The sequence below is a fragment of the Dama dama genome, chromosome 8, assembly GCF_033118175.1.
Source record: "Dama dama isolate Ldn47 chromosome 8, ASM3311817v1, whole genome shotgun sequence".
Classification (NCBI taxonomy): domain Eukaryota; kingdom Metazoa; phylum Chordata; class Mammalia; order Artiodactyla; family Cervidae; genus Dama; species Dama dama.
Genome location: NC_083688.1, coordinates 6,883,846 through 6,904,823, shown reverse-complemented (window position 1 = coordinate 6,904,823; position 20,978 = coordinate 6,883,846). Strand labels below are relative to the sequence as shown.

General features: G+C 46.1%; 1 protein-coding gene across 1 annotated transcript; it reads right to left on the bottom strand.

Moving 5' to 3' along the window:
• Nucleotides 1-4,015: 4,015 nt before the first annotated feature.
• ELOA (elongin A) lies at nt 4,016-19,746 on the bottom strand. The gene is made up of 11 exons (XM_061148176.1): nt 19,578-19,746; nt 14,871-14,927; nt 13,802-13,908; nt 11,246-12,425; nt 10,784-10,898; nt 9,680-9,835; nt 9,489-9,586; nt 8,483-8,663; nt 8,071-8,182; nt 7,334-7,515; nt 4,016-6,441 (listed from the first exon to the last, which is right to left on the bottom strand). Exons 1-11 carry the CDS (start codon nt 19,728-19,730, stop codon nt 6,380-6,382), a joined length of 2,403 nt encoding a protein of 800 aa, XP_061004159.1. The 5' UTR covers nt 19,731-19,746; the 3' UTR covers nt 4,016-6,379.
• Between the last annotated feature and the right edge of the window lie 1,232 nt (nt 19,747-20,978).

Genomic DNA, 20,978 nt, shown 5'->3' with positions numbered 1-20,978 from the left:
ATGGTTCCATAGGTCAGCCATATTTCATGTGGGAGGAAACACCGTAAGGGTGTGAATACCAAGAGGTAGAACCTATTAGAGGCCCTCTTGTAGGTGGCTACCACGCTACCATACATAGGAAGTAACCCCTGAAAATGTCTTTAAACTTCCCTTATATTTAATTGGTAATTTGGATGAGGATGGAATCTTAAGATTTTGAAGCTGTTATTCTATTTTCTCCTAGCTTTGAGAAATACAGTGTCATTCTGATTCTTTGTGTGTATTTCCCGCATTTCCTCCCTGGAAGCTTTTAAGATCTTCTCTTGGTCCCTAGTATTCTGATGTGATGCTGTGGCTCTTTCATCATTCACTGTGCTGGATACCTGATGGGCCTTTTCAATTTAGAAACCCTGCCATAGAGTGTGAGCATGCAGATTAGGACACCTGCACATCTGTGCTCAAGCCCCCTTGCAGGGAAACATATTCAGGGGTATGAAAAGAGGGGTGGGGCTAGGGCCTTGCCTTTTCCCATTCTATGACCTTCTAGTGCAGAGTTCCAAAGGCTCAGAAATCTAAATGTGGCCCCCAGGTCATCGTTAAGGTATTTATTTGTCAAGGTGGCACAATAGGCTGTATTTTTGGTTTTTTTGGCTGTTTGCGGCCAGGCCATGAAGTCTGCGGGATCATAGTTCCCTCACCAGGGATCAAACCCAGGCCTGCAGCAGTAAAAGCTTGGAACCTTAACCAATGGACTGCCAGGGAATTCCCTAGGCTGTATTTTATTGAACAGCTCATTAGTTCCATTTATAACTTTTTTGGGGGAAGTCATATGGTCTTTATTAATTTGACAAACTACAGGAAAATCTGCAGTCATCAAAATTATACCTTATGAAGATTTTGAAAAGTATACAAGATATGTTCACAGTCTGTCTGAATCAGATAAAAAGCAGCATCTGTAGAAGCAAAAGCCAGACAATGAACAAGTGAGGGCAAATGATTGCATTGAAATCCGCAGCCAGCACCTCAGACGCACTACCGTCCTGTACTGGCTACTCCACCCCCATTGACTTTGAAGCTGTTCTGCTGCAAAGCTTCCTTATTTGTACTCTTGCCCCAGTCCTACAAATATTGGGTATGGCCTGCTGGGCAAGTCGCTTAGCTTCTTTAAATCTCGTATATAAAAAGGGAATAATAAGAGTGCCTACTTTATAGTGTTTTATTATGAGGGCTTTATAAAATGATGTATGAGAAAGGTTCGAAACAACATCTGCTGGGTAGGAAAAGGTTAAATAGTGTTGATTACTTATTGCTAGCCAGACTTTCAGGCTTCCCAGGTGCCCAGTAGTAAATAATCTGCTTGCCAAAGCAAAAGGCAATTCAGAGCTAGGCTACCCCTCCCTGCAAGAGCTGGTTTCCTCCAAAGCCACCCCGCTTAGCAATTGCAATTTCCCATTGAACCAGGCGGGGGCGCTGAGCTGAAAGTCTAGTTGTGTGTGTATGTGAACGTGTGCGTGCTTGGTTGCTAAGTTGTGTCCGACTCTTTCTGACCCCATGGACTGTACCCTGCCAGGGTCCTCTCTCCATGGAATTTTCCAGGAAAGGATACTGGAGTGGGTTGCCATTTCCTCCTCCAGAAGATCTTCCTGACCCAGGGATGGTCTCCTGCGTTGGCAGGCGATTCCTTTACCACTGCGCCAGGTGGGAAGTCCTTCCGTGTTGGGTACGTCCCCTAATTCATCATCAATGTCCTGGCTGACATGCTTTGAGCTCTTTTTATGTGCCAGGTCCTATTCGAAGCACTTGACATGTTTTTATCTCATTAAATCATTATACGATAGCTCTATAAGGTTGGTGTCTTTTCCTCATTTTTGGAGGAAAATATTGAGACACACAGAGCTTACCTGACCTGCTGAAGCTCAGAAGTGTGGGATCCAAAGTTGGGTGGGCTTGTGGATTACCCGAGTCCAGGCTACTATGATTGCCTTTGGAGTTAGCAAATATTTCCAGTGCTCTGCATCAAGGTGTATGGATGGATTGCACTTCCCTGTACCCTTGAGTTCTGGTGCAGCCAGTGAAATGTGATGGAAACGATGGATGTATCCTCTGGACACAGCTTAGGGTCCAGTGCAGTATTCCTCACTCTCCCTAAGGGACATGGAGTAACAAACTTTTTTTTAATATTTATTTTTCTGCCTCAGATCTTAGTTTCAGCACATAGGACCTTCATTTTGTCATGCAAGAACTTTCATTGTGGTGCATGGACTCTCGAGTTGTGGTATGAGGGCTTCAGTAGTCACAGCCCATGGGCTTAGTTGCCCCAGGGCATGTGGGATCTTAGTTCCCAGACCAGGGATCAAACCAGCGTCCCCTGCATTGCAAGGCAGATTCTTAAGCACCGGACCACCAGGGAAGTCCCCAAAGCTTGGTTGTTTTGAGTCACTGGGATTTTAGTTGTTACTGTACTATAGCCAAGCCCCAAGATCTTGGGGAGCTCTTCTCTTTGCTTTGCAGTAGTTTAAGTGACCTTGGTATTATCTGATCTTCAAGGCTGAAAGAATTCCCCTATGACATCTTGGGTCTGGAGCTTTTTTTATAGGGCAAGCACTGCAACCACTTTCCCTATTTCTTCTATGGTAATTTGTCTGTTTGGATTTGCCATTTCTAAACAGAAAGTTGTATTTCTGGGGAATTATCCACTTCATATATAGGTTTTCTGAAGTATTGCATATAGTTGTGACACAGGGTTTTAGAAACTGGGAAATTTTACATAGATATCTAGATTTCTGTCTTTTATTTAAAACTTCTAAGATGTGGCAACACAGGACCCTGCCTTCTACCTGGAAACAATCAAGTGGAGCTGGGTTAATAGCTCATTTTCCTTCTGTTCCCACCACTTCTGTCTTACACCAAACTCCTGGTATTTGTGATTCCTGAGATAACAAGAAATTAGGTAGTGTCTGCCTTCTTGGCAGTTAGTGGGGGCTATGGTTTGAGGGATCTGGAAGAGACAGGAGTCCAAAACAGAGAAGTTGGACTGATCTATCTGGAGCAGCAGGGGCTAAGATTTCAGTTATCAGGAAGGACTAACTGACCTCAGAATAGTGCTTAGCTTGTGACCCTAAAACTTTAATTCCTGTCAACTGGAAACAAAACTTTGCCTTTCACTCCACCTTTAGAGAGAATGAAGAAGGACACTAACATTTATTGAGTTCTACTTCTCTCATTTAATCCTTGTAAGAATTCCTGCGAGGTGTCACTATTCCCATTTCATAGATGAGGAAACTGAGGCTCAAAGAGATTTCACAAAGCTAGAGTGGTGGAGCCAGGATTTAAACCTGAATCTGATTTATCCCAAAGTTCACGCATTGTCTTCCCATTGTACTAGGCATTCCCAGACCAGGCTACTCATCCAACTCGAGGGAGGCCTATGAAAAAGTACCTTTTCCCAGATCATACTTCTGACCAATTCAGGTTTCTGTAGCGGGGTCAGAAATCTGTATTTTAAACAATGATTTTGGGAATTCCCGGACAGACCAGTGGTTGGGACTCTGCACTTTTAACTGCTGAGGGGCTGGGTTCAATCCCTGGCTAGGGAACTGGGATTCTACAAGCTGTGTGGTGCAGCCAGAAAAAAGAAAAATACAAACAATTTGTGTTGTTATTTCAATACTCTCTCCCCTATTAGATGAATGCTGCATGAAGGCAGGCCGTGTCTGTCTTACGCAGTGACAGAGTGGGGGCAACACAAGTATTTGCTGTGTGACTGAATATGCAAGTTCCCCAGCCCAGCCAAGAGCTTTTGAACTAAGTGCTCACTTTTATCTGAGTTGCCTTGCTTTTGCTCATACGGTTCTCCCCGCTGGGAGCCCCCCTTTTCCAGAAGAGCTGTGCTACAGTACAGACAGAAATCCAACATCCTTTAAGGCCCAGCCCAGGGATTAAGATCTCTGCCTTCAGCCCAGGAACCAGACATTGTGACGGACTACCATTCTGACACAATAAGGGAGAACGGAAGAAAGACAACAGAATATGGGTGTCTGTTTGTTTGTTTTTTTTATTTAGACATGGAATTTTCCTTTCTTTTCATATAACTTATCTAATTAAAATATTCATCTTGGTAGTTACCACAAAAAAGTAACATAGAAAATTGTATTTACATTTTGGGACCAAAATACAAATGAAGAGCAAGATAACACCTTGCTCCTTTCCCTCCCACTTCCCGGAAAGAAAGAAAAAGCCCCAAAGAAACTGTTCATTACACCAAGGACCACAATGGGTTAATTTGCAATTTGGTGATTTGTGTGTAGTGTAGCACAGAAAAAAGGAATTGCACAAGTTTCCACAAATGAGACCAAAGGTTCAACATCAACCTGTGTCTGCTCTGCGGCCATTTCAACAACCCAGGAGAGGCGAGCGTCTGGAAACTCGGTTTCTCCTCTTCCCTCACCCTTCCCACCAAGTCACATCCCTGATACAGACACTCTTAGAGGGGGCGGGAGGAAGATCTGGCTCTGTGTAAACAGGGGTGAACCAAAGTGATGTTGGGGTGTGTCTTTTATTCCCTCTCTGCCCAAAGACTCCTAATGAAGGAAATCAAATCACACACAACTGAATCAAATATGGAAAACTGGTTTCAGTGGCAGAGACTTCAACACGCACGTAAAGAGACAAATTCAAGGTGTGGACACCGAGAGGAAGCTATCCCAGGCGACAGATGTCTGGCACCTGACTCAGGTGCTCATGTGGTTTTAAAGAAGAGGCTTCCTAGTGTCACATTTGGGGAGTGGGCTGGGGGACTGGTGGAATGGTAATACATATGATCAAGAGAAAGGATGCTTTTACCCAGTTCAAAAATACAGCAAATTAAAACACAGCAACACGTGCGTCCCTCAGGCACCTTGTGCAGCAATGCACACTGAACAATGCAGCTTCTGCCGCAGACTTCTTGCTGTGTTGCCCTGCAATCTTCAGCATGAGCCTGAGGTCTACAGGATGGTTAAAAACCGTGGACTCCATACTCTGAGCTTTGAGCGACCTTGTCAAAGGGACTAGCCACTGCCAAGCTCCATGGGCTGCCACACCAACCACACCCTCAACCTGCTTCTCAGATTTCTAAAGGATGGGCATCTCCGCTTTATCATGTCTACTTCTATCAGGGTCATGACCAACGGGGTTCCTACTAGGCCACTGCCCTTCAACAGCCAAGAAGACTGACGCTGTCCTCCTAGTTCTAATCTTTCCTCCTATGTCAACTCCAAAGTGAGATTCTCCCTTTCCAAACCTGTCGATGCCCCGTGGCTCAGACCCTTTCCTTAAACTGGTCCTTTCCTCCAAATTCTAGCTTAAAGACTCAAAAAGTAGAGAGAGTTTCAAGTTGCAAAGTTCTCTACAATACATAGCAAATTGTGCTCTTTCAATCACATGATCTTAAAGAAAGGCAAAAACAAAACCGATTTCCAACACAGCATTACTTTTTAAAACCATTCAGCAATTCACAGGGAGTAAGAGATTAAAGTGCTGGTTTTTAAAAACTCTTGTAAGTTGCATTTCGGGGTCCACAAAAGCCCAGCCAGGTGTTTGCGTTTTGCCCCATGCCAGTGGGGAGAAGGAAAAATAAGGGAGGAAAAAGGAGTCTAAAGTTTTGAATTAGAAACTGGAAACTGTAAAAATACTGGGGTTCTGTGCCCTCAAGTTAAGCCTCAAAAGAAGCGGGACCTGGCAAAAAGAAGGGGGGGGCGGGGAGACTCTAGAATGTCCCTTAATAAATACTATGTGATGAGGAGGGAAGAGATGCACCGGGGCAGGACCACAGCGCGACACTGAAATAGGTCCCAGAGGGAGGGGGGCCGCCCTGCACACGTCTGGTCTCCAGGCCGGGGCTCCCCTTCCAGCACAGGCAGCCCGCAGCGCAGCGTGCCCCACACAGACTCCCGGAATGCCCAGGTCTCTCTCTGGACTGCAGTCCGCTCAGGAGAGATGAACTGGGACAGGAGAAAGACTTCCACTCGGCTTCTAACAAAGAACCCTAAAAATAAAAGGCTAAGTGTGTGGAAGAGGACTGAAACAGAACAGAAAACTTGGGGGCAGGGGGGAGGTAATATAAATACAATCTGGGGGCAATATTTATTAATTAAAACTATGTCTTATAGTTTACAAAGAAGCTAATTAACAACAAAGGTACAGTTGACCTTAGAATCCTCAGTGAGCGCTGAAGTGCTCGCCAGGCGAGGAGGCGGCGGCTGCGGGCACCGGCTCAGGCACACGCCCGCTGACGGCGCGGGACTCGGAGACTGAAAGCTTCCGCGGAGTGAAAGGCTCTGGTCTCCTCTCGAAGTTCCATTCCCCAACCCCCACCGCCTGTATCCTCCCCCAGATTTCATTTCCAAGGTAAGTCCTCGGTTTATCGTCGGGAGAACCTGTTCTTGAAAGCTTTAATCGTCTTGGCCATCATTGGGGCGATTTCTGTGAAAAGAGAGACAAGGCAGTTGTTTCAGATCCGTGGCAGTTTGGACACCAGACACCAGTGGTTTAGGCAAACCAAAGGCCTGCTACTCATGGCGCTACACAGCCAGATGAATGGATCCAAGTAGCAGCCCAAAGCGAATGATTCCCGAGCATCTGCCGGGGCGGCGGCAATCACTCCCTCTAAGTCTCACAACTCACCAAGGCTCAGGCTGGCCCCTCTACAGTAAGTGGAGGAACTGGGGTTCAATCCCTGCCAGGCCATTCTGAGCCACGATTTAACTCTGCTTCACCAACATCCAAACCAGCACAAAGCCCCCTCTCACACCTGTCTGTCCTGGGCAGCAACAGGCCTGAGATTAGCTAAGTGCAAACACCACCTAAAAAGGACGAGCCTGCTTCTGAACCGGTTAGCCTGAGCCCCGCCAGAGCTCCCACCCTCCTGTGGGCCCTGAAGTCAGTACAGAATAATGCTTAAGTCAGGGCACTCCTGTAGAATACTTAGGATCATCTATGGTAGTAAAGTTAGTAAAACATGAACTAGATTCAATTAGATATAAAAAATAAATACTTGGAAGCTGAGATTATAAAACTTCAACAAAATCATTCAGCTGTTAACTCCATGTTGTTGCCTAGAGAAACAAGTTTACATTTAGGCTGAAAAAAAAAAAAAGAACAAGCAGAGCACCAAAATGAATATTCACTACGCTCAAAACTTAACACACACAACACGCCTATGAACAAAGGCAGAGGAAGGAGGCGCTGGCGTTTAGACCAGCCATGTGCAAGCTATCCCACATCTGCAGCTCACACACAGGCTGTGCTGGCGGTGCGGCACTGACGACGCACGAGCTAGTTCTGAGACGTCTGAGCGGGAGCCCTGGTCACTCACTCTTCACGGCCGGCTTCCTCGGATCATAGGAAACCGTGCTGCTGAGCACCGGAGCCGGGTGGGTACCGCTGGTACTCGGGCCGTCGTAGGCTGGCTCCTCGGGGCTGGCGTTAAAGCTGTTGCTGCTGCCACTGCTGAAGGAAGCCCGGCTGCTTCCCGTGGGGTACGGCGCTGGCTTGATCCTGGGACACAGAGCAAAGCTGAGAGTCAAAAGCAGGAGAAACCAACCCTCAGCACAAACAGCCTGAGGTGGGCTGGTCTGCAGACTCAGTTCTGTGGCTCTGACCAGTGGACCTGGTACCTAGATTTTGCTCATGGCTTGGAAGTGACATGGTAGTCCTTCAGGATGAATGATAATCTTGACTAACTTTTCACTATTTCGGTGTAAATCTGTATTTTGAAAATGCAAACGTACTTAGATAACATAGTCACTGCAGTGATACGTTTTCTGTTTAAACAGAGAAAGGGAAAGCCTTAGGGAATGTGTCCCAGAGGCAGGCCCTGTTCTCCATGTAATCCTGACCTCTCTGAGGGGCGGGGGCTCATCATCAAGGCCACAGTGCAGCCACGGAAGCTGAGCCTCAGGGAGCCAGGGCCCAGTGGGGCAAAGTCGGCCTCCAGACCCCACTCTGGCCTCACGCTTCCCCCACCTCCAAAATGAACTGCTTCCTGCCCTGGAGCCACCCCTCAAGCTCTCCCCCTGAGCAGGAAGAGCCACAGAGGAGCAGAGATCTTACCTGATTTTTTCAGGCACAGCTGCTGCTCCTGTTCCAAATTTCTCCTGCCTCCTTCGAACATCACGAGGTGGCTTGGCCACAGAGTTGACAAAGGCCATTTTTGCTTGTCGGCCTGTGGATAAATGGAGGTTAATACCTGCCTTCTTGAGCTGAGACGCTACTGTTAATCTATGCTATTAAGAGACAAAGGCTTTTCAAGGGCCTCCAAAAGTAGGGGATAATCGAACAACCCTGGAAAGCCCTCTGGAGAGTAGCATGGGTAGTGGCAGAACAAACACCTTACCCTCTGCCCGCTTCTGCAAATTCGAGAGAGCTAGGGGCCAGAGGTTCCACCCTGGCTGAGCCCGCCACAGCCCTGACATGACCGGAGCACAGGGCTCGCTCTCCTGCCGGGCCCGGCCTGCAGCCATACCTTTGGGCTTGTTGGCGTGTGCAGATCGGATGTTCTTTGTGAGGACTCGGAGCCGCTGCTCTCGTGCATCCTGGAGCCGCAGGTACATCTCCCGCCACGACTCGTACTCTTCCGGCCTCTCATCCTTAAAGTCTCGGTGACAGTGAACTTTCCATAATTGATCCGTTTCTTCAATTAATACCTAAAGTCAGAACCAGGACATCACTTACATGCATGCACTCTTATGTACCTCTCTTCCATCCTTCATCACCCAGGGTGACCAGTTTCCTAACAGTATTTTGGTCCTCACAGTAACAGTAGCAGTATAGTAAAACACCATAGTTCTAGGAAAAAACAGAATCACTGAATTAAAATATTAAGTGCAAGGCACTACTAACTGCAGCCGGGGGTTGTGGGGCTAGGAGAGAAGACAACATCAAAATTAGTTTAAAATCAGTCTTTTCCTGTGCAGGGAAGGAACTGAGGTGAAGTCCAGTCCAAGCATCCCCCAGCACTACACGGAACTGCCATGGCCAGGGGCCACCTTAGGAGGAGATGTCACGGATCCTTTCAATCAGAGAGGGATAGCTCATGCAATCAAATGAGGATCTCCAGCCTTAGGAGGATTTGGGGATAGATCTCTGCCTCTAGAAGACACTCAGTCAGTCTTACGTGTTGACACTCAGGTGTCTGGTGAACACAGGTCTATCCCTGCCTTGGATCCCAAGGGCTGTGCTTCTAGAATTTTCCCTTGATTTCTGTATCTAGGAAAGCTCAAGGGACGTGTGGGAAATGGTCTGCCTCTCCCTGCTCCCACCTTTTAATCCCACCTTGATTCGAGCCTAAGAGGCCTACTTAAGATGCTAGGGGCAGGGGCTGACATTCTGCTTGTTTAAAGGCCCATAGGCAAACCCAGAACAGTGCTATGACCGCTGCCTGCCCATCACCGTGGCAAATCAGAGACAAACCTGTTTTTTCAGACACAAGCCAGCACACTGCCCTCTTGCCATCCAAGCAGGATACTCACGTGATTGTACTCTTCTATTCGATACAACTGATCAGGTGTACACCTCTCCAAAACAGGTTCAAGGACAGAATATGGGACACCTCCCACTTCAAAGATCGCTGAAGAGAAACAAGGGAAAAAGGGACTGAGTAGCAGTCAAGTCACCCAGTGACCCAACGTGCCTAAGAGCAGGAGGGGAGCATGTGACTTACAGTCGATGTTGTTTTTAAGCACCCGGATGCACTGCTCATGCAAGGTCATCATTTTGGGGAGATAGGCACACTTGGAGCCGGAATAGACCTGCATCTTAGAATTCATTCTTCTTCCGGTGAATCCAGCTTCCTCCTCTTCCTGGGGTGAGGAGAGTGCTGTAAGGCAAGAAAAACAGGAATGGAAGTTATAAAAGGCACTAAGCTGGACCTCCCTAGTGGTCCAGTGGTTAAGACTCTGAGCTGCCAATGCAGGGGGCGCAGGTTCAATCCCTGGTTAGGGAACTAAGACCTCACATGCCATGTGGTGCCATCAAAAAATTTTAAAAAAAAAAGGTACTGGCTCATCATTGAAAACTCTCCTTCCTCCCCCTTCTTCAGCCTCCCAGTTCCCTTTCTCAGAGGCAACCAATGCCACCGGTTTGTTACGTCCTTCCAGAAAGTCTATGCAAAAACAAGCTAATATTTATTTTATTCCTTTTAATAACATACTATCATTTTGTCATTTACTGAATTTTAGAAATCACCTCAATATATAGATTTTCCACTTTAAAAAACAAAAACAATAAAAAAATAAAAATAAAAAAATAAAAAACAAAAACCATGGCATATGATGCCACTGTGTGGATGAACCATGATCTACCTGTTAGTATCTTACTAAGGAACACCTAGGTAGCATCTAATTCTTTTGCTATTAAAACTAACCTTAAAAAGAAAAACAAAAACAGAAAATACCTAGACTTTTTTTTAAGTCCCTGTGGAATGTACAGAACATAAGGCTGCTAGTAACAGCAGCAGCTAAGATTTAATAAACACTTACTCTGTGCAAAAACCCAGAGCTCAGAGCTTTATGAGCATTATCACTTTCAATCCACCTCATAGGCAGATATCATTATTACATCCATTAACAGAGTATGAAACTGAAGTCCAAGGAAATTATTACCCAAGATCATATAACTTGTAGTCGAGGCCAGAGCTGGGATTCAAACCCAAGCCATCAAACTCCAGAACCTGCGCTCTTAGAAAATGCACCATTCATGATGTCAGATCATGAATTTTTTATATCGCTTTTTCCTTAACAGAAAAAAAAAAGACAAAGCAAATTACCTTTTCGCTTTGGTTGGAAGGATGACATCAATTCAGGGGAAGGAAGTGGACGGTAATTGGCCTGGATCACAGGTAATGGGAGGTCAGGTAATACTGGCAACACATCGCTGGGGACCTGCAGAGAAGAGACCAGTGACTGGAGAGCCCCTTTCTGCCAGCACAGCTCGTTCCCACAGTCGATGCCCAGCGGTGCTGACGTGGCAGTAACTTCACAGGCAGCCTGGAGGAGAGGCAGCAGCCATGCCTGCCACCACCTGAGTCAGGAGACACAGAGATGGGCCCAGCGCGATGGAATGCCTCAGAAAAGACTTTTCTCGGCTTCTACCGACCCTGGTGGCCAGAGAGGCCAGGAGGACATTATTTCAGACTGAAATTCAGCAAGTCACAGAAAAGCCAGCCAAGCAAATCAGCAGTGGGGTTGCAGGCCCAGGTGCTCTGGGTGGAAGGGGCCGCAGGGGTTACCTTTTTCAGCTTGGCTGAGTCGGCTCCAACTGGCGGAAGCTTCTCGGGCTTGTTTTCATTCACCTTAGGTAATTTCTGAACTGAGTCCAAGTTTTTACTAGTGCTTTTTGAGTCATTTTTTTTAAGTCCTTTTTCTCTGGGAGTCGTGGTTGAAGTTTTCACAATCTTTTTCTTTTTCTTCCGGGGCTGGTCATAGCTGAGGTATGACTCAAAAGACATGGTGGGCTTCTCGAATTCATCATCCGTATCTGCCTCCTCACCTTTAGGGAAGGAACCCACCGACTTTCTATCTGAATGCGAAGGTTTGACTTTCCCTTCTTGAGTCTTCAGGTTGTTAGAAACCTTCTCTTTTGCCTTGGGCAACAGGTCTCCTGCCCCCTTGCCTACGTCTGAGTTTTCCAGACTCTGCTTGTTTTTGTCTGATTTGGTTTTCTCGGAGTCTCTAGGTTTTGGCTTTTTAAGGTGGTTGTCTGAGGCCAGCTCCAAGGGGGGTAAGCTCTTCCTCTTGGTGCTGCCCTCCTTCTCCTTCTCTTTCCTGACGCCAGAGGGCGGTTTCTCCTTCGTGCTGTCCCCGGAAGGCGGCCTCCGGTTTTCCTCTTTGGAGACCCTGTGTGATTTTTCTTTGCTTAGAGACTTCTCGTCTCCTTTGGCATCCGCCAGACGTTTTTCTTTATGGGAAGATCTGTGCTCCTTGCTCTGACTCATGCTCTCTCTCCCCTGGGCTTCCCCCAGGTGTCGTTCTTGACTGACCCCCAGTCTGTCCTGAAAGGCGTTACTATGGCCTTTGCCAGGCTTCTGGTGGGGAACAAAGGGCTCATGGTCCTCCTCCAGGGGTCTGTAATGGTCCAAAGACACCTGACGAGGGCTGGTGGATGGTGGAGGGGACTGAACATGGCCGTAGTCGGAAGACTCATGGTCTGAAGAGTACACTGGAGAAGCTCTGTGGTACCTCTTTCTTTCATCTCTCCTCTCATGACTGTGAGATACTTTGTGAGGCCGCTCGAGCTCTGGGAGTTTTCTGTGCTTTTTCTGTCTATTATCAGGACTGTACGACTGGCTGCTGGAGGCTTTCCAGCTTTCCGGGTAGTCCCCCTGTATCTCCGCCTCCTCCCTCAGGGCATCCCTGGGGCGCTTCCGAGAACTGCTCTTCTCAAAGTCCTGTTCCTCGGGCTCTGTGGTTCTAAAACAAAAAACAGAGAAAACGTTCAGGGTAATCCTTGGTCACAGGACAAAGTCACAGAACCTGAACTCACAAAAGAGATGAAGAATTTACACAGTTAGAAACAAGGGCTTGGAAAGAAGGTTCTGCTTAAAGATACCCAACTAGGTTGGTTTGTTTTTTTTTTAAAGGAGAAAAATAAAGTTTTATTTGTACAACTTGATAAATAATTCTCACCCCATACAATTCACACAAAGTGCACCAATTCGGTGGTTTTTAGTATAGTCACAGAGTAGTACCTCCATTACCACAAAATCAATTCTATAACATTTTCATCATCTCCCTCCCCAAAACCCCAAATTCATTAGCAGTCACTCCCACTTCTCCCCATCACCCCCCAGCCCTAGGCAACCACTAATCTACGTTCTCCATATAGAGATTTGACAATTCTGGACATTCCATACAAATGAAATCACACAATATGTGGCTTTTCCTGCCTGGCTTCTTTCACTTGAAGTTTATACATGTCATGGCATGTATCAGTACCCAGTTTCTTTTTAACTGCTGAATAATATTCCATTGTCTGGATATGCCACATTTTGTTTATTATTTGATGGGTATTTGACTTGTTTTGATTTCTGGCTGTTACGAATAATGCCACTATAAACATCTGTTTACAAGCTGTGTGGATACATTTTCATTTTTTCTATACCTAAGAGTGGAATTACTAGATAATATGATGAAAGTGAAGTCGCTCAGTTGTGTCTGATTCTTTGCGACCCTGTGGACTGCAGCATACCAGGCTCCTCCGTCCATGGGATTTTCCAGGCAAAGGTACTGGAGTGGGTTGCCATTTCCTTCTCTACCAACTAGGTTTTAAAACTGAGAAAACTCAAATATTCCATAAATGGGATATGATGAGTTTAACTACAGGCTACAAAGAAGATCAAGTATTTTGTGTACATGAAAATGCTTAAAAAGCTTTTCAACACAGGGAAATATTTAATTTGTTACATTAAAATGGGGCAATAAAATATGTCAGTTTATTCACAAGTGTATAAAAATGACTTTTAAGACCAGCTTAGAAAGAAACATTCCAAAATGTCAATAACGCTGATCTCTGGAAGGTACAATTTAGAAATTTTTATTCTTTCGAGTTCCCTGGTGGCCTAGTGGTGAGGATTCTGGGCTTTCACTACTGTGGCCCAAGGTTCAATCCCTGGTCAGGGAACTGAGATCCCATAAGCCATGAGGCAGTACCAAAAAGAGAAATTTATTCTTCTATTTTTAAAATATTTTATAATATTCTTTAATGATCATGGATTGTTTTTTATAACTGAGGCAGAATAAATATTTTAAATAAGAAGTCAGAGAAGGAATAAAAAAACTTGTCCTACCGTTCTACAGGAACCAGCTTCTTCCACTGGGCCACTAGGTCCCTGGCAAAGTTTCCAACGTGCTCGTGTTTTCGCAAGCTGTTTACTGTTTTTCCAACTCCAGTCTCCTACAAAGTTGACAAAGGAATCGTTAGAAGGTTGTGGAAATAGGCTCACAATTTTCTAAAGAAATAAAGCCTCCTACTTTCCAACAAACCAATACTTCATTCCAAAAACATACAAGTCTCAGTACAAAATTAGTTTGTGTCAACGCGCCAAACCTCTAAAAACACACAAAAACACAAAATTAAAACACTTCTGGAGGGACTTCCCTGGTAGTCCAGTGGTTAAGAATCTGCCTGCTGGTGCAGGGGACACAGGTTTGATTCCTGGTCCCAAAGATTCCACATGCCTCAGGGCGACTCAGCCCATGTGTCACAACTCCTGAAGCCCATTCGCCCTGGAGTCTGTGCTTCACAACAAGAAAAGCCACTGTGATGAGAAGCCTGCTCGTAGCAACTAAAAAAGCCTGCGCACAGCAATAAAGACCAAGTACAGCCAAAAATAAATACAGTTAAAAAAAAAAAAAAAGTCAAGCCCATGGATTATAAGACAAAAAGCACTTCTAGAACTTTACAGATAATAACAAGAGTGATCATGGCAGGTGTCAGACCCTGCCCTAAGAGTACTGCATCTGGTGTCTGAGTTAATACTTTTTTTGGCCACACTGTGCGACTTGTGGAAACTTAATTTCCCAAACTAGGGATTGAACCCAGGCCCATGGCAGTGGAAGCACAGAGTTCTAACCACTGGTCCATCAAGGAACTCCCCTGAATTAATACTTTAGGACATTTTCATCACCCGAAAAAGAAATCCAGTTCCTCCCACCCCTGGTAATCACTAAACTACTTTCTGTCCGTGGATTTGCCTACTCTGGACATTTCATATCAATAAAACCACACAATATGTAACCTTGTGTCTGGTTTCCTTCACTTCTAGAGCCCATGGTCTTAATCTTACTGTATAATCTCTCCGATTGCAAAGGGGATGGGATACAGTTGCATAATACCTAAAATTACACAGCTCTTACCGCAAGAATATCTACTGTAATGGGCAAGGCGGAGAGTTTCTTCAAATATTTCAGTAGCTGCAGAGAGAAATTAAATACACATTAATTTTTATAAAATCATAATCATTCCCTGAATATCAAATAATAATATCTAATGGCAAAGTGCTTACTCTGTTATACAGTATTAAGTATGGTTATTATCCTATTTATAAGAGTGAAAACAGACTCAATAAAGTTAAATTACTTGTCCCAGGATGCATGTAGGGCAAGATTCACTCAAGTCTGTGGCTTTAGATTCTGTGCTTTCAACCACTACGCCAACACCAAGGGAAGACCTATCAGTTCTAATATAAGTCATCAACAACTACTGTTTTGCCCCAGCTAGAATTTCTGAGAAAGGTGCCGAACGTAGGAAATTACTCATGGAGGAAAGTAAAAAGAAGAGGTCTCTACAAGAAAAGGTAATCACATTTCCAGAGAAAGTGTGTTTAACACAATTGGGGTTTTTGTTTGTTTGCTTTTTGATGTTAAGTGGGAAGCCAAGACCAATTTCAAGTTGCTAGCATCGGAGCTTTGCATTGCAAATGGTGAACGAAAACGTCTGGGTAGACTGGAGAGGCAATCTGGGTTCGGCCACATATCCCTTCTACAGTATAGTCTCTTGAACTTGATCACAATCAGGATAGCAGAGCTGTTGAGATAGAGTCTCAGGCAAAGACAGGCTTCAGTGTGCCCCTGCCAGTTTCTTGCGGGGTGATCTTGTGCAAGTCACTGACCTCTCTGAGCCTCAGTTACTTCATTTGCAAAACAGGAACTGAATCCAGGAACTGAATCCTGTCTCTACTTCACAGGTTGTGAAGATTCAAACCATGTCTGTAGCCCTAGTGCCTGGAATGCTATACAAGCTCAATAAATGCTTATTAATCATTTCATTCATCAACTGACCATTCGTTAAACAGCCACCCTTAAAATTCTACCAGACATTCTCAGCCAGTTCCTACTTGCTCCACTTCTACCCAAAGTCATGACTGCTATGCCATTCTCTAGGCAAGGTTTATGTATATATAAATAAATTTACATTCAAGGAGTACTGAAAAGTACACATCGTTCAAAATAGATTAACTATGACTGCCTTTATATTTAAATATCTGATAACAGGATCTGTTCTTTTTACATGTGTAGCCCAGGCTATAATTAGTATGCCATATTGCTACTAGGTGGAGTAGCAAGTATGTTTTTCTGGTCATTCTACTTCAATAATTACTGAACACAGTCGCTAGGCAGAGCAACTGGATCCCATGTGATCATCTTGTTTGACTGGGAACAACTGAGAAGCCAAGTAGTGTATCTATGAAGTTTTACCTTCATAGCTGAGCGAAAGCTATGCTCTACTTCCAATTCAATCACCACCACCATCCAACTCAGGACAAAGTATATGTGTATTTCTTGTCACCCAAGTGATGGGTGCAAAGATTCCTGACAAACCCTTTTCTTAAAAAGTAAAATTTAGAATATCTGAAGAGATCAAAAAGAGATTGTCTCCTCTAACACCATTCTCTGGAAGGCATTTATATATTGAATACTATTTACTGTGCATTGACTACCATGTTAAGTTCTTACACCTGTTCGCTCATTTCATTCTCATTAACCAACCCTATAAAATGGACTGTATGTTCTCCATTTTACAGATATTGAAACTAAGCTCAGTGAGATTAAGCTGACTTGCCTAACAAGCAAGTCAGTGAAGTGTGTTTAACACAGCAGGCACTGGGTTGGTAAAATGTTACAGAAAAACCCCTTTGGCCAACTCAATACTACAAAGCCACATTAAAAAAAAAAAACAAACAAACAAAAAAAAACACTGTCCTTAGAAGAAAACCTGCCTCTTAGCACACTTGACACAGAGCAGAAGAGTCCCTCCCTAGTGTTACAATGTCAGACAGTTTAGAGTCTGCAGAGGAAAGGAGGTCACTACGAGGACCTCTGTAAAGGCCACATATAAGAATGGGGCTAGAAGTCACTGAAGGTGTGTTCATCTTGAAGCCGAGCACTAACTTGAAGTGTAAATCCTGTCTTTCTGCTTCCTTTTCGGTTAGAAGGGGCCACTTAAAAGCAGACAAAACTAAAACCCTGGAGACATTCAAACCAATTTAGCCCAAGCCAAGGGAAACACGGCTTCAGAGCCTCTCTATTTTCAATGAGGTTCAAAGAAGAACAAAGCATTAAAAAAGTAAAGCTCTTGGGGCATCCTCAGGTAGGTGGAAACTTGCTGTAACCAAACTGAGGGACCAGTTGTAGTTTGCAAGAATTGATAACGAGTCATTGAGAAACGGAAAACATTTGCACAGTCCATGCTTAGGAATCTCAGTTGTCCTTTGCATACTACTTCATCCCAAAGAGCTAGAGATGTTCGTAGTGTTGACCCCTTGCTCCCCACTTGCCTTCAAACTGTGTTCCTGGTAGTTTCCATGTTCAAAGGATAACATGTGACAAGTAACTTGACCAGCCATGAAAACGGTTTCCACTTAAACAGTAGGAACCAAGTGACCCTAGTTTGTCTGATGCATTTCCCCCAAGTAAGCTAGATTATACATGGGCTTAAAGTGAAAACAGAGTTATAGTCAAACATCTAAATGTTTAACACTGGAAAACCCATGCACAGAGGTGTAGAATCAACCCTTTGGCTAATAATGGTTTTGAAATCAAGATTTAGTTTCAAATTTCAATACTGCTATATAATCATCTTGCAATTTCAAGAACAACCTGTGGGAGCTTGTTGGGTTAACAGAAGGTTGAGAAGGCCAGTGTGCCAGCTTGCAGTTTTCCCTCTGCATTAGCTCATTTGTGAATGCCAACTATTGTGCCCTTTGCAAAAATGATCTTCATAATGCAAAGTCAGAAGTTTAGGGTGTCTATGCCCAGATACTCACAATCACTCCTAGTTGGAATAGGTTGAGAAGTCAAAAGAACCTTTTCTTACTTTGAAATTTCATGCACATCAACAACTAGAAAAGCTACTTCAAAATTTAAGTTCTAGTGGGAAAATGGCTATAGATACTAACATGGTGCCTTCTTTTTTTTTTTTTAAACCCAATGGAAGATGAAACTGGGGAGATAAGGGGATTTACATAATGTTTTAAGGTTTGAAAAAGTCAGTAACAAACCTACAGTGTCCGGGAAAACAAGCTAGTACTCAGAAATAATGACCATTGATTAGAAGCCCACAAAGGATTATTGTAAAAAGAAACTTGTAAATATGCCTGTCCACTAGGTACTGAAGCCAGGAGAGAAAATATAACACAAAACAAGTGAAAGCATTTCAGTTTTCACGACTTAAAGCTCAAATGTCTTCCTGAAGAAGTGGATCTTTGAGCTAGGTATGCATGAGGCAAGTGGTCTGATAATGAGATACAGCCTTCAGAAACAGAAAAAAAACCCCACCTATGACAGACTGAGAACAAGGTGAAGAGAAAGGGACCCATCAAGAAAAACTGTACAGAGTGGAGATTAACCCCTACGGAGCACTCCCGCCTTTGGTACTGTCCTAGAAGAAGCAGGTGAGGAAAGTGGCTTAGCAAGGAACATTCCACCCTCCCCCCCGCAAATGTCTATGGCTAGCAAATAAATGAGAACTCAAATCTCACCATTTTATCTCTAATGACTCCCTGGATTATTTCCTCTTTAAAAGGCACTCTGGGATTTACAGATCCAACTCTTAAGGACTGTACACAGCAGCTATAACGCTGACAGAAATGTCAAACACCTTGAGTGTTTTCATCACTGTATTTCAATTAAAAAAAAAAAAAAAACCCTAACATCCACCGGACCCTCACCCAGACACTCAGAAGCTGGATGAGAAGAAAAGTCGGAGGAAAAAAAAGTACAAAACAAACGCATTTAACTTATGGAAACAGTTAAGGAGAGGGAATAAAACTAGCCGAGCACAATTAAAAATGGTTGCCCATCATTCGCAGCTGCCAGAAACGGTAGCCCTTACCTTTCTAGCAATGCCAGAAGAAAAAGGAAAATTTAGCTGCAACTTCTAACCCTGTTCCCCCCGGCCCCCCTTCCTATTACAACCTAAGTTTTTAGTTAGGGTGACATGAGGTTTATTTTTGCTTTGAAAGAGATTTACTGAGAAAGCAAAAAAAAAAAAAAGGGGTCCACGTTCTAATTATCAAGGCGGAAAGAAATTTAAAAATGTCTTGAAAGACGCAGAGACCACACACCGAGCCTAGGTTCCATCAGGCGCAGGCAGAGAACCACCGACCCGCTACCCCTTTCTCCCCAACAAACATCAAAAAAGACGGGAAGAAATCAGGGGACGGATCGCGCAGAGCTAGGAGCTGAGCGGGCAGGAGTTAACTCCGGGCGGGGAGCTCTCCCGACAGGAAAACAGCTGGCCCGGGACGCCCGGGGGAGGGCTCCGCGAGCCCCGCCGGCACGCGGCGTCCGCGCGGAGCGCGCCCCTGGCCCTCCGCAGCCCTCGGGCTCCCGGGCCCGGCACAGGCCGGTCCGGGCCCGCCGAGGCCGGCCGCCCTACGGGCTCCACCGCGTGGGCAGCGGCCGGACGGCCACGAAGTTCCCCGCCGCAGGCCGCAGCCCGGCGGGGACCGCACCGCGGGTCCGAGCCCCCCGCGGCCGCGCCCGGGCCCGCGACCGTTACCGGGCCGCGCCGCGCCCAACGCCCGCCCCGCGCCGCGCCCGCCCGCCCGCCCGCTCGCTCACCTTCTTCGGGTCTGCGTTCGTGGCCAGGCGCGCCTGCAGCTTCTCCACAACTTGCAGCGCCGACTCCGCCGCCATCGCTGTCACTGGCGCGGCCTCCTCGCCGGAACTGGGCTCGCGTCGCGTCCTCGGGCTGCGGCTCCGCCCTCCGTGCATCCCCGGCGGAGACGGAAGCGCGACCGGTCCCTTCCGGGCCTCAGCGAAGTAGGAGGCGGGGGGCGGGGAGGTGCGTCTGGGGCGCCGCTCGGCCGCAGGCCCCGCCCCCGCGGCCGGGGACCCGGGTCCACTGCGCGCACCCGCGGGGCCGAGCGCTCCGGGAGCCGGCGTGGGGGGGCGGGTCGCTTGGCCTCGGCGCGCCGGGTGCTCCGCACTGGTCGCCGCTGGGCAGCCCCGCTTCTGGTCCTCGGGAGCGCGGAGCCAAGTCCCCGAAAAGACCACGCTCCGATGTCCAGCCGAGGCGGAATGTAGACCGCAGCCCCGGACCCTGGTTTTATAAACCCGGGCCCGTCCCTTGCGCTGTTAGCCACGCCCTAAATAACACCTGTGTGTAGTTCCGGAGTGGGTCTGCGGCTAATGAAATCAGCAAGGATTAACTCTAGTGACCACTCTTGATTGGGCGCACTGAAGCCCAGTGATTGAGTTAGCTTAATTTCACTCTCAGTACAACCCAATGAAACGAGTCATGTTATCCCCACTTTACAGATGAGGAACCCGTAGCTCAGGGGGATGAAGTTAACTTGCCCGTGGTCACATAACAGCAAAGAAGTGATGCTGGAATTTGAATCTAAACAGTCTAGGTTCACTGTGAACGCATATCTCTGAATAGGTAAAGGATCTGAGGCCCAGAGTGTGAACGGGATACGTTAAAAGTCAAATAATTTAGCTACAAGAGGTAACAACAGGCCATGTCTCACTTTCACCCCAAAACAGTGCCTGGTACCCCAGTACCAAATAAATACTTCTTGAATGAACCAATGGCTATTTCCTCTAAACCAGTAGGGCCTGAATCAGACCAGTCCAAGACACCATCCCTGAGGGTTCTTACCCTCATCCCAGAAGCACTAAATTTAACTATTAATAAACTATTATCATGGCTAAAAAGAGCTACTAAACAGTTGAAGGGAGAAGGCAATGGCAGCCCACTCCAGTACTCTTGCCTGGAAAATCCCATGGTCAGAGGAGCCTGGTAGGCTGCAATCCATGGGGTCGCTAAGAGTCAGACACAGGACTGAGCGACTTCACTTTCACTTTTCACTTTCATGCACTGGAGAAGGAAATGGCAACGGCTCCAGTGTTCTTGCCTGGAGAATCCCAGGGATGGGGGAGCCTGGTGGGCTGCCGTCTATGGGGTCGCACAGAGTCGGACACGACTGAAGCGACTTAGCAGCAGCAACAAAGAGTTGA